Source organism: Pocillopora damicornis, chromosome 2 (assembly GCF_964200805.1).
Source record: "Pocillopora damicornis chromosome 2, jaPocDami1.2, whole genome shotgun sequence".
Lineage (NCBI taxonomy): Eukaryota > Metazoa > Cnidaria > Anthozoa > Scleractinia > Pocilloporidae > Pocillopora > Pocillopora damicornis.
Genome location: NC_142671.1, coordinates 14,328,847 through 14,344,878, shown reverse-complemented (window position 1 = coordinate 14,344,878; position 16,032 = coordinate 14,328,847). Strand labels below are relative to the sequence as shown.

The 16,032-nt window shown below is 38.7% G+C and overlaps 2 protein-coding genes across 2 annotated transcripts; one reads left to right on the top strand and one right to left on the bottom strand.

Annotated features, from left to right (window-relative positions):
• Positions 1-308: 308 nt before the first annotated feature.
• On the bottom strand, positions 309-8,802 carry LOC113677812 (uncharacterized). Its single transcript, XM_027194650.2, has 8 exons — positions 7,699-8,802; positions 6,917-7,136; positions 5,823-6,296; positions 5,023-5,259; positions 3,787-3,927; positions 3,242-3,476; positions 2,350-2,599; positions 309-1,889 (listed from the first exon to the last, which is right to left on the bottom strand). The coding sequence occupies exons 1-8, from the start codon at positions 8,701-8,703 to the stop codon at positions 1,665-1,667; spliced, it is 2,787 nt and encodes a 928-aa protein (XP_027050451.2). The 5' UTR covers positions 8,704-8,802; the 3' UTR covers positions 309-1,664.
• On the top strand, positions 8,060-15,631 carry LOC113677811 (A-kinase-interacting protein 1). Its single transcript, XM_027194649.2, has 5 exons — positions 8,060-9,154; positions 11,306-11,434; positions 12,487-12,567; positions 14,043-14,147; positions 14,861-15,631. Exons 1-5 carry the CDS (start codon positions 9,143-9,145, stop codon positions 15,002-15,004), a joined length of 471 nt encoding a protein of 156 aa, XP_027050450.2. The 5' UTR covers positions 8,060-9,142; the 3' UTR covers positions 15,005-15,631.
• Positions 15,632-16,032: the final 401 nt, after the last annotated feature.

Sequence of the window (16,032 nt, the reverse complement as noted above, 5' to 3'; positions counted from 1 at the left end):
TGAGGGAGCTTTCCGACGCAGGGTTAATATTATTCGAACTCCGCGACCGGCAGAAGCGAATAGCAGGTCACAAACTGAAAGCGACACTGCATCGGGAATATCACCATTTGCAAGTACACTTCAGTAAAACTTTTTTCTTTTAAGTAAGATATTATCGATTGTTTTTGAACTGTAAACTACTGCTTGCTTGAGGCCGATGAACTCATCAACTCATCAACGCATCGCCTTCCTCTTGAAACCTCACTAAAACATTTTTGACCCTGATAAATACCTCCACAAGCGAATAAAGTGACATTTGACATGGCAATCGAGTTCAAAATAACATATATTTCGCCTCACCAGTAATGTTTTCACTAACGGCAGACAATAAGCGCAAAATATACCATGTGTAACAACGCTGCCCTTGATACTGGGGACGAACCGACATCGATCCGGACATACATCGCAAATTCTCGTTTGAGACGCAATTGGTATTTGTAATTTTAATCTGTTCTCGAATGAACATTTCGTCTCACGATTCCATTTTTCTACTTTTCCTCCGTCGTTTGCGTAAGATATCCGAAGATTTCTTTTTTTGTGTTGAAATCGCTATGATCGTCCTTTTAAGACTAATAGCAGCCGTCTCTATTTTAGTTTCTTACTTAAATTACTATTTACTTCTCTAACGCTTCTTTTTTCAGAAATGAACTCTTTTCGTTCAATGTAGGCGCAGTGTTGCTTTGCATTTCCTTTCCTTATCCTCTAAGACAATTTCTGTACCGTATGTTAGCAAATTTAGAAACATATGTACCTTAAATAGACACACAGAAACTGTCTTAGAGTCTTAAAGTGATTGTAGTGACCACAATAAAAAAGGAAAACGTTCTAAAATAGACTTTTTTTTGTTCCCTTCATTGACCGCTTCAGAGAGGTTATCTGCACTGATGCATTCAGCTGCGAAGCGCAATATATCGTTGCAACTTGAAAATGGGGAAGAAAGATTTTCTTGCCTCAACACTTGAGCTAACACAAGCTTATGAATGCCAGCTCTTCAATACACGAAATTATAAGATAAATGATTCACTTTTTAGAATTTCTTTTTGGTTTAAATGGGTATAAGCGATAACACTATTGATCAATTAACTGTTTAGGTCTAATTCCTTGAAAAAGACCAAAGATCACTGCAATTATCTTGTAGGGACGCAAATTTTTCAATAGCAAATACTACAAGACAAACATACATAATTGCCAAGTTAAAGTCCATTGCTTAAGATGGCTTTCCTCATTGTTGGGCGAAAACTGTGCCGCTTAAAGTCTATCTCACTGCCAGTTTGTCAGCGCGTCACTAAAATCTGGTAACTTGTTGACATATATAATCGATATTTCATGACGGAATAATCCACAAAATCTTCTCGCCAACGGCAAGAACAACTTTTTTCGCCGTTTGTAAATGAAAGTAAGATCTTTTTTGTTTCTATTTGAAGTTGACAGAAGTTCAATCAGATACGCATAGTTGTCTGAGGAATCTGTGCCTAGAATTTTCCTCTGACGTGGTCAATTTTTAGGCTTCGAACGAAGCACTTTCAATAGTTGTGATACCCGAACCGTTCTCCGGTGGTTGACTATCGCTTGATTTCTTCTCGTTGACAACTAACACACAGTCCTTTTGTAATTTCTCTCTGTGATTAGGGGAGAATGCTGGCTCGGTATCTCTGTTCATTTTGTTGTTTCACGTGAATTCTCATCTCTTTTCTCCGTTCAGCTTCCCCCTTTATCCTTTGTATTCTCGTTTGTCGATCCAGCTCCCGATGTTTCAGCTGGTCTTCTCGGTCTATTCCCATTCTCCTCTCGGTCTCCAATCGATTGTGATGCGCTTCTACTCTCTTCTGTTCTCTGTCCTTCAGTCCACTCTGCACAAAAACGATGGAGACGTCTTATTAAAGTGAGCTAATGTTCTAAGCTGGCGATCTATTACTCGACCTGTCATGTATGATCTTGAGTTAAAGTGGTCGGTGAGGGGAGGGGGCTGGCAAAGGCAAAAATTTCTTTTGCCCAAACTCCTCCACTCTCGTTCCTCTTAACTATCGTTCACAAGTTTCATTTTCCTCTTCAGCCTTCCGCTGTCGTAAAAAATCAAAGATGGCAGCTTAAAATTTTCACAAAGAAAATACTGAGCACTCGTTCGCCAAAATTACGCCTGCTCTGTAGGCTATACTAACCGGCCGAATTCGAGGTCCGTAGTTTTTAGTAAGGACCGAGAAGGAGACTTAAATAAGAAATCTTTTCTATCTCTAATATATTTTCAACGAGTTTGAGAAATATATAGCTCTACGAATTTTCTCTCACGAATTAATCACTTCCTACACTTACCAGTCTTTGCGACTCTTGCTCTTGCGCTGCTCTTTCGTAACTGTTCTCCATTTCTTCATGTTGGGTTCTCCGTTCCTTCATGGCTTCTATCCTGGAGTGCTTCCATGTCTCGGCTTTTTCTTGTCTCTCTTGCTCCTTTTTGCAAACCTTTTCAGTTGATTGTTTCTTGTGCTCCATTCTCTGGCTTTCTTGGCGTGCTTTTTCGGCAGATTGCTCCGAAATTTGACGAGTTCGTTCGTCGACCTTTTTTCTGCAGTAGGATATGAGAAATTCAATAATTGTTCTATAAACTGAAGACAATTTACCTCTCAGTATCGTTCAGTGTTGCTTCACAGCGCTCTGTGATTGGAAACCGCGCGCAAACCCCTCAAACAATCAGAAAACAAAACTACGAGCGACCGAAATTGGTGCACTCGCGTTTTACCGTTTGCTTATTCTTACCTAGGGTTTTTCTAAGGGTCATTGTAATATCATCCTTTTTCTGACTGGCAATTAATTCTACTTTGATTTTAAATTCATGACACAGAATCGAAATCCGCTCATTCCCGTATATTTTAGCGCGGAATGCTGTATGCGGCCGGTAGAAGTAATTTACCTTGTTCAAGTGGCATCTGAATCGATGGAAATGCTTTCTTCATTTCATATTAAGCAATTTGAAAAAATAGACAGCTGTAGTTTTTATCATTATCATTATTATACTAATAATATCTTAAACACGACAAAAAATCGTAATACTAGGATTTAGTCTGTCAAAGTTTGTCATCAGCATTTCTTCAATTTACCCATCATCTATAGACCTCTGCAAAAACCGAACACTTATATCAGACATAATTCTGACATTTGAAACAACAAAAATCTTATAGAGGAGTGGCATATAAGTGAAGACTCTAACCTGTGATATTCTTGTCTGGCCATTTCTTTCTGTTGTTTATCCACGGACTCTCTTGCTATTTGTGCGTGGTATCTCTCCTTGGCGTCTCTTTTGGTCTCCAGTCTTCTTCTCTCCTTCCTATTTTTCTCGATGTCTCCATGTCCAAGGCCATCTTCCCAATTAGTAGACCGCTGAACTGAGGAACTATTGTCTTCTGGTCGCCAGTTTCCATCGGAGCCGGTGTTGAATTTGTTGTCTTGGAGATAAGAAGTAACAAGATAAAGTCAAATCAAGGTGCAGATCGTGAAGCGTGAGAAGACGTGATCAGAATTGGTGACGCTTGTTTTCAAAAATTCGTATATTTCATATACAAAACTGCGTTTTTATTTAAATGAAAATGAAACTTGAGAAAAGTATAATCACCGACTATTTGGTTCAGAGTAATCGACCGAAAAGGAAGCTTTCCTCAAACAGTCAAGCAACCTCTGAAGTTATAGCAGGTTCACATCGTTCACGCATGCCCTACCATTCATCATGGGCCATGTTGTCTCTTCAACCCAAGTTACCTGTTGCCGATGGGAAAGGCACTCCTTTGGATGTCTGGTATTCGTGATGCTTGAGCAGTGGTGGACCGGATCTTACCAGGGCCTTACCGGTGTTTTTCCACTGATGGTGGGGATGCCACTCTCCATCTTGGAATTTTTTATCTGTAAAATACATAGCAATAACTAATAAATAATCAATTGCAATGACCATAATTAGTTGGCGCGCATGAACGATTTACCATACACTAGGTTGCTTCTGCATGCGCGAAGCGATTCCTAGGTTGTAGGTAGGCTATATGCTTGTAACGCAAAATGATGTAAACGTAAATGCTCACCAGCAGCAAATAACCACTGTAAAGAAGACAAAGGAGTCATATGCAACATTGAACCCGCGAAATTTCATTTGTATTATCGTCTCGAAAGTCGCGAAACTGGATCTGAAAATTTCTCAAACGCGATTGAAAGTTCCGGAACTCGAATTGATCCTCGAGAAGCTAGTGTCGAGAGATAATCGACTTATATTTGACCAGTACTGTAAGGGATTATATTTCCAATCAGAACTGAGCCGTTGAACTTTTAGTTGCGGAAAATCGAAGAGAACCGTGGATACAAAGTAAAGAATTGAGTGAACTAGCCGGGAGGTTTTGATTAATTATTAAATTCTCCATGTGGCCAGTCAGTTATGACTCGTAGTGAGCCCACATAAGAACGTGGACAAGCCTCTCCTTTCGCAACAAACAATCACCAATGATTAAATGGACGATTCGATTGATGCCTTGAGCTTCTGTATTTCTGACGATGCCGTAGATCTACGAAAGCTCAGAATAAATAAAAATAGAGAAGCTCAAGGCCTCATTCGAATCGTCCATTTAACGACATGCTACTGAAGGACAACTTCAAACAGTGACAGAATCACCAATGAGTTTCACATACTATGCCTACATATTTTCCAGCGTTAGATTGTTAGTTCGAGATTTTTATAGCGTAGTAGTCAATGAGGGGTAAGCCTGAATCTATCATCGCGCATAGAAAACGAGACCGAAGCATTGAATGTATTTGGCAAAACTCTACATGAACTCATCACATGGGCTTCAGACTTGCGGATAATCACACTGTCTACAGGGCGAGTGGTGTAGCCGATAAGATTGACTCATTTGCGATAGCATGCTGGTAGATTTGTAGCATTAGTTATGGGCAACCACCACAATTACATCCTCGTCATGACTTCAACCCGAAAAAGTCACTACTGAACGTTACCTGTGCCGGGAGGGAAGGGGACACCTGCTACAGTCTGGTACTCCTGGTATATAGGACGCTGATTTTTATCATCCCGTACCTCGGGGGGCTTTGCCAGTGCTGTCTCTCGGAACCTTGGGGGTCGAGGAGGTACCCCAGAACTCCACCAACGCCAGCGTTTCTTAGTCTCTGGCTTTCCACCAGCTTTTGCTAGAGGAGTTCCCACAGGTATTACTGGATCTACATATCTTTTAAAATCTGTCGAATCAAAGAGTTGATGATTGGGTTAAAACATATCAAATTATAACTCCAAAAGCCTCACTCCGTTAGAGCTTGGACTTGTCAAGCAATAATCAGCACGCTTCACGCAGTAGGCTTTTAGTATCAGTAAAGCTGGTAACTTAAGCCATTCCTCGTAGTAGAGCGTACTTGTGCTGTGAGTTCTCTTTGGTTCCATAAAAAGTTTACTTTTGTCCTGCTCGTGATTGGCCCTAACTTCTTTAAAGACTTTCTTTTTTCCCTCTATATCAACTTCCAGAGCGGAAGGGAAAATACGAACGTGAACACTCTGCAGTCTCTAGAGCGCGTGCTTTTATTTAAAAAAAAACCGATCGATTAGTTGCTGTGACTATTGCTCTAGCTTTTTTCTCGACAACATTCGATTACAGAGCGCTCTATCTGTGCAATAAATCTTTCTTCGCTATTTTCAATTTTGAGGATCAAAATGTTTACCTCTTTTAATAAGACTAGTTTCAGTTGTTGTGACTGATATAAGCCTCGACAACAATGTCTTTCAGTAAACATAACAAATGAATTTTCACCTATATCTTCAGTTCCAACACAAACATCAAACGTTTCCGCATTTTTCAAAGTATCTTCTCTATCGTCATCTTCCACATTAGCTTCTTCTGCATCTGCATCAGACAGATTCCCGTCATCCTTTCCCTCCTCCTCGAACTTCACCCTTTCCAAAAGATGCCTGTTTCTCTCAAGCTGTGATTTTATTTTCTCACTGAGAGCGTCTTTTGAATCATGTTCAGACCAGGTCTGTTTTTGGTGCCGAGGGGGGCTGAATGGCCGCTGCCATGTGGTGTGAACTGGTGGGGGTCTTCCTTGGTACGGTGGGGTTGAGGTGTCAGCAGCAAGTCGTATTTTCCGCCGCTGGGACTCTGGAAGCTGAAGCTCAGTCACGATACGATCAAACACAGCTAGTGGTATTCGTACAGCCACACCTGGGGATAACTGCACTGTTTGGCCATTGTAAAAGGCTACAAGAATGTTACCTCCTTCATAACCTAGACAAGACAAAAAAAGGAGGAAAATGAAAGAGGCAATTAATAGTGGTTTAAGACATGCAAAGAGCTAACAAAAGTCAGAAGGATGCTTGCGATTAAGAGCCATTCTTGTTTTCATAAAGTATGCTCTACACTTGAAAATGATCTGGAAAGGGACACCCTCACTAAGGAGAATCTTAAAGTCTGTCGTGATGTTCTTTGTAAATAATACAAAAATAATTTTGAACTTAACCTGGAGATACCTTTTTAAAAAAGAATTTTACCTGCTCCCTATGACATCTTCTTAGAGAGGCAGGAGTGTGAGAGTACATGGAAAAGGTGGGTTTGACTTCAGCTTGCCAGAGTTATTAGAGAGCTAAATTTGTTTCTTATTTATATGCAGTAACATTCATGATCATCTATTAAATCGTTATTATCAACAGCTAGATAGAGCAATATGAATGCAAGTAGTAGTTCAAAATCAGAATGTCTTTCTTTAAGTTTGATAACCATTCAGTCCTCAAGAAATTAGTTCATGCTTTAATCATTAAAGTGACTGAAAGTTAGGCACATTTCCTGTTCAGATTTACAGTCACTGGGAATATGATGAGGCACAAAGGATGTGATCTTCTTTTTAATACCTTGTGGTTGAAGATCCCTTCGATCCACTCCATCAAGAACAGTACCTGGTCCATATCGTCCATCATCCTGCCATGGAGCTAACACTTTATCTCCAATACACACATGGTGTCGTATGGCATCTTTATAAGCTATCATGTCATACAGAGCTGTCTCCTGAAGGTGTGACTTGCGAAGGGCAGGACACTTCTCAAACTCAACTACAAATGTGTTGTTTTCCCCCTTAATTGAATAATAAAATTTCGTTTATTTTGTGATTCTATTAGTTATAATTACATGATTATAGATTGAAAAACTTAATCTGGAGTAATCAATAATTTGATATTACTTTCTGTATGAAATTTTTCGCACCCCTGCATGGAGAGAAACACTCTTAAGAACAACAGCAATCTCATCCTCTCTTACAATGTATAACTCAGATCTGAACACTTGATTTGAATTTATGTTCCGTATTAGGCTTTGTGTATGGTAGATACCATAAGGTTGACTTAATTGTTACCTGGCTCTTATACGTCAACATAGAATTGTCAACTTCACTGCAGAAGCACATAATTTATTATTATTATTAATATAATAATTAATATTATTAATATTATATAACATTAATATTATTAATGCTAGAGGGCTGGGGACCTCTTCCTTGGAAACAGAAAAGGAGTAGGGCTTAATGCCTTGATTTGTAACCAGTACATCTTTATATCACAACTACAAAGTTGGATGTACTCCCATAACAAAAAATATCTTTATCAGGCTACAATTAAACCTGAAGGTGGCCTTCATTTACCTGTTCTTTGACAGATGCCATGTAGAAAAGACCATCTGAATCTTTCCTCGCCAATACCTTCATTCCCTTCATTACACTGGCAGCTACTGGTACACTAGTGTTACCAATAGATTTATCACTGTCTTTTGACAGCCCTCGTGATGCCAGCACTGCATCAGCATACTGCAGGACTTGTGATGTCCCTCTGTCCTGATCATACTTACTCCAAGAGACATATGGGATAGGGACACTTCCATGAGGTGCCTTGAGGAGAGTGACTGGAGTTCCTGGATCATATATTCTGGGAACAAACCCTGATGCAGGGGGTGCTGAGGTAGGACGGTGTAGGGTAGTGTTGGTACCTAACACTGAAGTGAGGTTGGGGGACAAGAATTCACCATCATAATGCCTTATGAATTCAGTCCTCTGATTGAAGATCGGTGTTACTCTCTGTATCCTACCATAAAGAGTGAGGCTTATGCAGTGAAAGGAACCCTTGGTAATTTTAGCCAGCTCTTCAAGGAATTCCTTTGCCGCTGGATCAGAGTGTGTTCCAGTAAGATATATCGCGTGTATTGGCCGACCTTTGTACAGGCGACGGACGTTTTCTATTATAACTGGAGGACTCTGATCGGGTAAGCCATCAGTGACTAAATAGATAGCATCCATTCCATCATCTTCATAAGCTTCGATCAAAGCTTCCATGGTGTTTGTTGATGTTCCGCATTTCAGTTCGTGGATCCATTCACTAACGACACTCACAGTCCTCGGAGTACATGTCACTAATCTGTCCGCCCATTTGTTTACCTCTTCGTTAAATTCAATGATGTTGAACATGGTATCTCTGTCAGAAATCGCCCGCGCGAACAGAACTTCGAGCAAGTGTTCTTTGACAACATCGAGACTATGGTACATGGAACCAGATGTGTCGAGAAGAAACACAACATTCTTTTCGTATACATTACCGAATATCGTTGGCCTTCCACGAAGAGGGGCAACTAGTTGGCCATAAGAAGGGCTTACCATTTTGTAAAGGAACGTTTGATCGCAATGTACAGAATCACACTCGAATACACTTATACATTTCAGCGCGTGCCAAGCATGTTATGTTGCCATGCAGTCGCCAAGGGACTAACGCAGATACCGCTGACATTCGCATCAGGACAAATTCCTACCAAGTGGGAGGTGTTGCCTACGATTGAACTACAATGTTGCCTTGAGTCGTGATTCAATCGCTTTTTAGATAAATTAGAAACTACTCATAAAACCAAAAATTCAAACCGAAACACCGAAGCTCACTGGATAGATATGTTTTTGAAGGCTGAGGACTTGATACTGCATGTTGTTGATACTATCCCTACCCCCGAAGGTGCCTAATGGTTCGCGCGTCCTTGGCGCGTTGCACGACTGCATTTGACAACAACGGTTAAAAGCGGAGGCGACGATAGAAGAAGGATTGGACATCATGCCCTTGAAGGTAATACTTGAACTTGATAAATCCTTGCTAAAATAGAATATAGAATACTTATATTTTTAGAATACTTATTTTACACTTATCTCGGTCCAAATTTTGAATGTCACCTCTGGACTTTCTTACCTTCAACATCAACGTCGAAGGAATTTTATTGCAGAGGCAACAAACCACAACACACCAGTCGCCTTGAATTTAATTGAACTTCATTAAGATATTCATATCGAGAAGCGTACAAACATGCATCACTCAGTGCTTGAGTCATAAATGTCCACGAGTTCTATGGCCAAATATTTTCCATCGATCCTCGAGAGGAATCTCTGTGTTTATAACTTAGTTTTATCGTAAACACGTTAGGTGTAGGTTAGCTCGCTTAAATTTTCACATTTGTAAGGTTTTGAAGTGGAACGATTTCACTTTAGGACATGTTCACGTGGATGGATAATAGATACGTGTTTTATACGAGTTTAACGCGCATATTTTGTTCCCCTTATCTTAACTTTGAGCTGCACTTATAGGTCCACAACACGTGTGGGACACAGTTACTTGTAATGGTGATAGAACTGATTGGAGCCAATTCACAACGATAATAGAACTGTGTGGAGTCCAATTCGGTTTGTAATCATACAAGTGATTAACAAAATTAGACGACTGCCAAGGGAGAGTCCGATTTGTTAATCACGAGTATGATTACAGACCGTATTGGACAACACAAAGTCTTGTTACCAATTAATCAAAACTATGACAAAATCTGAGAAAAAAACTAGACATTGGGTATATGCTTTAATGAAAAAAATAAGCAACAGTTAACTTGGCAAAATATGAGAAACAGCACACACACATGATGCATTCAGTCCACTTACACAGGCATGACATGTCAACTGTCCCTTAAACTTTTCTATTACACTGTCCAAGCATGATGTGTACACTATCCTATTAGTGCTCAAATCAGGCTGGTGATAACTAATTGCATTAGAAAATTTTGTCATAGTTTTGATTAAGTCTGTAATCATATGGGTAATGAACAAAATAAATCAACCACTAAACAGAAGTCTGATTTGTTTATCATGATTATGATTACTGACAAAATTGGATGACACAAAATTGTTACCAATAAATCAAAGCTATAGCAATATGTAAGAAACAAACTAGCCACATGTTTTCATAACACTAAGAAACTATTAATTCAGTGATATGCTCAAAACAGTCACGTACACAATTAACAGTTAACACGTCATGCCTGTGTAAGAGGAAAGAAGGCATCATTTTTGTGCACAGTTGTATCACATTTTGCTGAGTTAATTGTTTTTTTTTTATGGAAACATATAATCGATGTCTGGTTTCTTTCTCAAATTTGTCATAGTTTTGATTAATTGGTAACAGGACTTCATGTTGTCCAATTCTGTCTGTAATCATACAATCATACTTGTGATTAACAAATTGGATTCCCACTCTGTGGTTGTAAGCATGATACATACACTGACCCAGTAGTGCTTAAATTAGGCTAGTGATAACCAGTCTTGTTCAAAAATTTTGTTATATAGAATTGATTAAAAGGTGTATGTTAGGGTTAAATAACACAAATCTGGGATGATTCAGTGAGCCAGCCCAGTAAGTTGAACAATTTCATGTCCAGAGAGAGCTTTAACCCTTTAACTCCCAGATCAAATTTGTAAATTCTCCTAAATATCAACCATACGATTCCTATAATGTTAGTTCAGAGATGTTAGTACTGGATCAACTTATCTCCAAATTGATATTTTTCTTTATTCTTATCACTTATCTGGTTAACTTTGTATTGATATTGTAAGGAGAAATTCTGTCTTGGTCACTCATGGGAGTTAAAGGGTTAAGGTTTGCCTGATTTTAATTTTGCTGACAATGGCAAACTTGGCTAATGTGATTTGTGTTAAATTCAATACAAATCAGCACATGTATTAATTACATTCTTAAAGTTGCCTTAATTATTTCAAAATAAAGTTAAAATGACTAACTAGGGTGATTTTTGCAGATATGTTCGCTAAAATAAGTGATACATTTATCAGTTGTGGATTTGAAATTTGCCAATCAAGCCGCAAGTTTCAAGTTAAGTTTCAAGGGCTCAAAGCTTATTTGCCTCACCCAGTAACATGGCATTTGCATTAATTTTCCTTGCAGAATGAAGACAGCTGGCTTCACTGTACCATGTGTCGATCAGGGAGGCAAGGTGCATCCACTCTTAATAAAGCTTTGCAAAGAAAAGTGGAGTGGCCAAGTCAAACAAATACCTCATTTCACTCCTCACAGGTAGCCTAAAAAACAAATTTATGTTTACCATGTTTATTTGAATAATTCCCCTTGGTGCCTCTTTAAGTTTTAGCCCTCAAGAGTGGTTGCTTAATATGTGAGGTGGGTGCTTATTATGGGCTGGGTGCTTATTCAATTTTCACCATTTTCAGCAAGTGTATGTCAGTAAGTACATGTTGTTACAGTAGTTAGAGTATTTTGCCACAAAACAATGAATAGTAACAAAATGGGAAGATGCACCATAATATAGACAGTGAAGTTAGATATTGTAAGCCAGTAAAGAAGTAGCAATCAATACTCATCTTGTGCACTTCAGTTTTTTTGAGAGGGGAGGGGTGGGAGCTTATTCAAGGTGGGCACTTTTTTGAAGTTGGCCACTTTATTGAATTAGTACAATATACAAATATGAAGACACCTTTTTGCTTTTGAATACCAAATCACTCAGATGTATATTTCTATGTTTGCTGATTTTGTTTTGGGCTCATACATTCATTCCCACATGCAAAAAGATTCTTTCCCCTTAGGTTATTCCTTGAAAAAAGAGACAATAGTTTAGTTTTTTTTTTATTTCTTCATAGTTTGACTTTTTCCTTCTTGGTTAGAATCACAGTTTTGAGTGGTACATGATTACGATTTGCTATCAATGCTTGCTATGATGAATTGATCTAGTCAACCTTTTTAAGAGAAAAAATTCTGAAATTATTTCTGTTACATAATGATAGAAAATACTCAGTTGAACTCTTTGACAAATGCTTTGATCAATTCAAAGTTTTATCATCCCCCCTCCATGCAACCACCCCTGGCATCTGAAATTTTGAAAATTTCTCTTTTTAAATTCCTACCCCATGGGTATTTTTCTATGAAAGGGAAGATCAGCAACTGTGACTTTCTACACATTGACCCACAATTTATTTGAGTATTCAAGCTTTGAAACTAAGATCTTGTAGACCTTACATTCTAAGTTATCCACCTGCAGAAGAGAATTCTTGACCTTTGAACATCTTAAGGTATACCTAATGTTATTATGACTAATCATTTAACTGTTATGGTAGGAATCCATGGTGCACACCACAATAGAAGATGCATTTGACACAGTGCTGCAGTACATGAATGTAACAAGCAGACAGTGCAAGGTAAGCCATTGGAAGCTGTGCTTGGTACAAAAATTACCAGTACCTATCCTTCTCTTTGCTATAAAAAGGTAGCCTCAAGGCTTTTGCATTGCACCATAGATCACATAGTTCACACAGAGGTGTTTAGAACATTCTTTTACTTAGTCAGGGTTAGACAGCTCTTTCTCTTTCCTCTTTACTTGAATGGAGCCCCATATGTCAATAGCCCTAAAATATGTTGACCAGCTCACTGTAAGCAGCTTTTTTTTTTCAGAGACTATTGAAAACTTTTGTTATTAAAGTTTGGAAAATAAATCCACCAAATATACACTGTATGCTTCTATTCATGAGAAACTTACATCAAGTTTAACTTCCAATTCAAAATTGGAAGTTAACTTCTTTCAAACAACTGGTCCCATGGTCCTGCCCATGAGCTTGCCATTGGTTGAACATTTTTTTGCAAGGCACTTCAATTATTCTCCACCCACTGAAACCTCAAATGTTGGTGAATCTCTTTTTAGTAATATGTATGTAATCCAAACAGTGCATTCTGATAGCCTTCAAACAGGCCCTGGTCTTAGTGTTTCAGGGCGTGCGTTTCTCTTCCCGCGAGAAGATTTGGAACAAGTCGGGGAGAGGATAGCTGGGGTTTGGCACTAACTATCAGTGCCAGATTCCATGCAGACCTCCCTTGCATTACTCAAGGCCTCATATTTCCCTGCAGGTATCGAAGCGCTGATAACGAGATGATACCTGCAGGTAGCCTACGTGTAGCTGTGCCCTCCCTTCTTCCGTTTCATCTTAGCGGGGGGAGGGTATGGCTATACTTAAACTAGCTTGCAATGGTACGCTTTGTCATACATTATTATCACAGACCTCTCGCCTGCTTGCGTTGCTCAAGGTCTCATACTTTCCCGCGGGTGTAGAAACGCTCGTGTAGAAGCGCTGATAACCAGGGCCTGCTCGCTGGCTATGCATTCTGATTGACTCTCTCGTTTGCTGCATGTTTTACCGTGCATCATGGATGGAAAGGAAAAAATGTATAACACAGGAGATTATAATCTATTAATAACATTCATACTAATACCGTATTTGGTGATGATTAACAGCACCAAGATAGGCTTGTATTTGAATTGGATTGGTCTTAACATTCACTTAAGGTGCTTTTTGACATTAGTGTTTTCAACTTCATTTGAAAATCGCCAAAGTCGAGTAGACTATTTATAAAACGAGGATGAAAAAATTATTTGAATGCTTGATCTCTATTTATTGTAGCATAGGAAATGAAAGGCTTAAGAAATCTCAAGTTTTCCCTTCAAACATGACATACTACAAATACGGAAGCTTGTGACCAAAAAAGATTCATCCAAATGATCTTTACAATATAACGTTAAAGTTAACTCTGCTTTGAAATTGCTCAAACGAGAGAGAAAACGAGTGTGTGGGCTGAGATAAGCCATCAACTCCCCTATATGTATTGTGTTTGTTTTTCCTAGCGGTATTTCCGCTGTAGATCAACGGAAGACTGCAATGCTCAGGATGTAAATCACTGCAACAGATTTCATCAACCAGGTTACAACCTAGTCACACGACCACACCCCGTAAGTAAATACATTGTAGCTCTAACGTTTAAGGGTGTTGTGTTAACTAGTATTCTATTTTAGATTTCCTCGATTTTTTCTAAGATATTTATTATTCTTAAGTTACCAATAAACCCATAAGAAGACTACAACTAGCAATTTTAGTCGCCAAGTTTCGCCCTCGTGAGAATGACAAGCAAAATGTCGATTATAAATGTCCTTGTGCGTCATGTCTATGGAATTTCATTGGCGAAACCAACAGATCATCTGGCACTAGAAGAAAAGTTAATATCAAAGGTTTGAACGTAACAAAATATGCATGGACTCTGAACTTCATATTTACTGGTAACTCAGACAATGCCACAATCACAGACAAACAAAACAATTGCATTAGAAAGACAATGGAGTGACTCCAATTTTTACTTGCTCCTAAGTCAATGATATTCTCTCTCTTTTTAACAAACGGAAGCTTTAGCACTTTTGGTATATTATTCAGCATTCCTTTCCGGAAGGCAATTTGTTACTCTTAATTTTGTTTTTTTTATTTTACCCTCCCCGTTCAATTTTTCTTCACACTCATTGATCATATATTTTTACCCGTCGAATAAAGTAGAATGACTGTTGAAAGCATACAAGTTCGTGGCATCTTTCAATCAAATAGCATTTTGTCTGTTATGCATTGTGGTAGCGTATATTCGATATATATACCTTTTCTTAATTCTCTTCACCTCAAGCTCCAACGAATGGAAGACGTCCAGGTAGAAGTAGCACCTGGCAGTTATGCAGTTTCCGCTGGCCGCTACGGTGCACCCAGGCAACACACCCATATCGTCCGTTTGGAACCTGGACAGACGGTTGATCTTGGGTTCTCGTTATAGTCCTATATTGGCTTGAAGATGATGTAGTTTATTCACTTTTTTGACAACGTAGTTACACTTAAATTACACTGAGCAGGAAAAGATGGCAAAAGGAACCTACAGTGTAGACAAGAGTCGTCTTCATCATAGTTAGGATCGTAGAAATCGTGTTTTTACTGCGACAAACTCAGTCATCCTTTTAAAGCTATTTATACAGCTGTAATTATGAAAACTAGTATATTGTAATGGGTGGAATATCAACACTCGTCTGCTTAATAGGAATTAGTATTCTTCTAAATATGATATATTCAAGAGAAGATCTTAACAAAAGTAGTTTACTATTGTAGATTTCGAATTCACAACATTGAAAACCTGATGTGAAGTTACTTTCTGCTGAGATAACATTAACAATAAAGCGTAGCGTAGCATGGTCAACTTTGGTGAACGTTTGATTTTCTCTTCATAGACGTAATTCGCAGTGCTACGATTGAACATCAGAGAACTTTCCCATTGTTTGATCTGAGTATATTTAAATATTTCCTTAGTATTATTATTTTTTTTGTTTATTTATTTGAGTAGTTTGTTTTATAGTGCAAGTAACTAATGATTGAAAAAAGTTTTTTACCCAATAAAGACAAATGATTCTAAGATTTGTTTACTTGAAAGGGGTCAATTAAGAATCAAGTTTACGTCCCGCGTGCCTCCCACCCCCCAAACTTAAAGATATAGTGCAACAGAGATACGGGTAACCGGTTGTTTCGCGGCCTACGAGTCGTTTCGCTAACGACCAGTTCGCCAACGTATCAGGGCATTTTCCTATCATCTGTTAGTGATTCCATCGGCAGAACTTGATATACTTCCAATCGACTAAATAATCGTTGGGGAGTTTTGTCGTTTCGACACAAACTGAAAGTCGATTCGATGTAATTCGATTCAAGACAAACTAAAGTCGATTTGATACATCGTCAAAGTCAATTCAATACCCTTAGAAATTCGATTTAATACGACTCAAGTCATTTCTGTGCATAGAAAAGGCTAAGTTTGGAGGT

Bases quoted from the DNA above. Each gene is read 5' to 3' on its own strand.
- LOC113677812 (XM_027194650.2), bottom strand. From the start codon at position 8,703: ATGGTAAGCCCTTCTTATGGCCAACTAGTTGCCCCTCTTCGTGGAAGG. The intron at 3,928-5,022 runs GTAACGTTCAGT...TGTATTTTACAG, and splicing joins CCCCTTCCCTCCCGGCACAG to ATAAAAAATTCCAAGATGGA. The intron at 2,600-3,241 runs GTTAGAGTCTTC...ATCCTACTGCAG, and splicing joins GCCAGACAAGAATATCACAG to AAAAAAGGTCGACGAACGAA.
- LOC113677811 (XM_027194649.2), top strand. The intron at 12,568-14,042 runs GTAAGCCATTGG...TGTTTTTCCTAG, and splicing joins TAACAAGCAGACAGTGCAAG to CGGTATTTCCGCTGTAGATC. The intron at 14,148-14,860 runs GTAAGTAAATAC...CTTCACCTCAAG, and splicing joins TAGTCACACGACCACACCCC to CTCCAACGAATGGAAGACGT.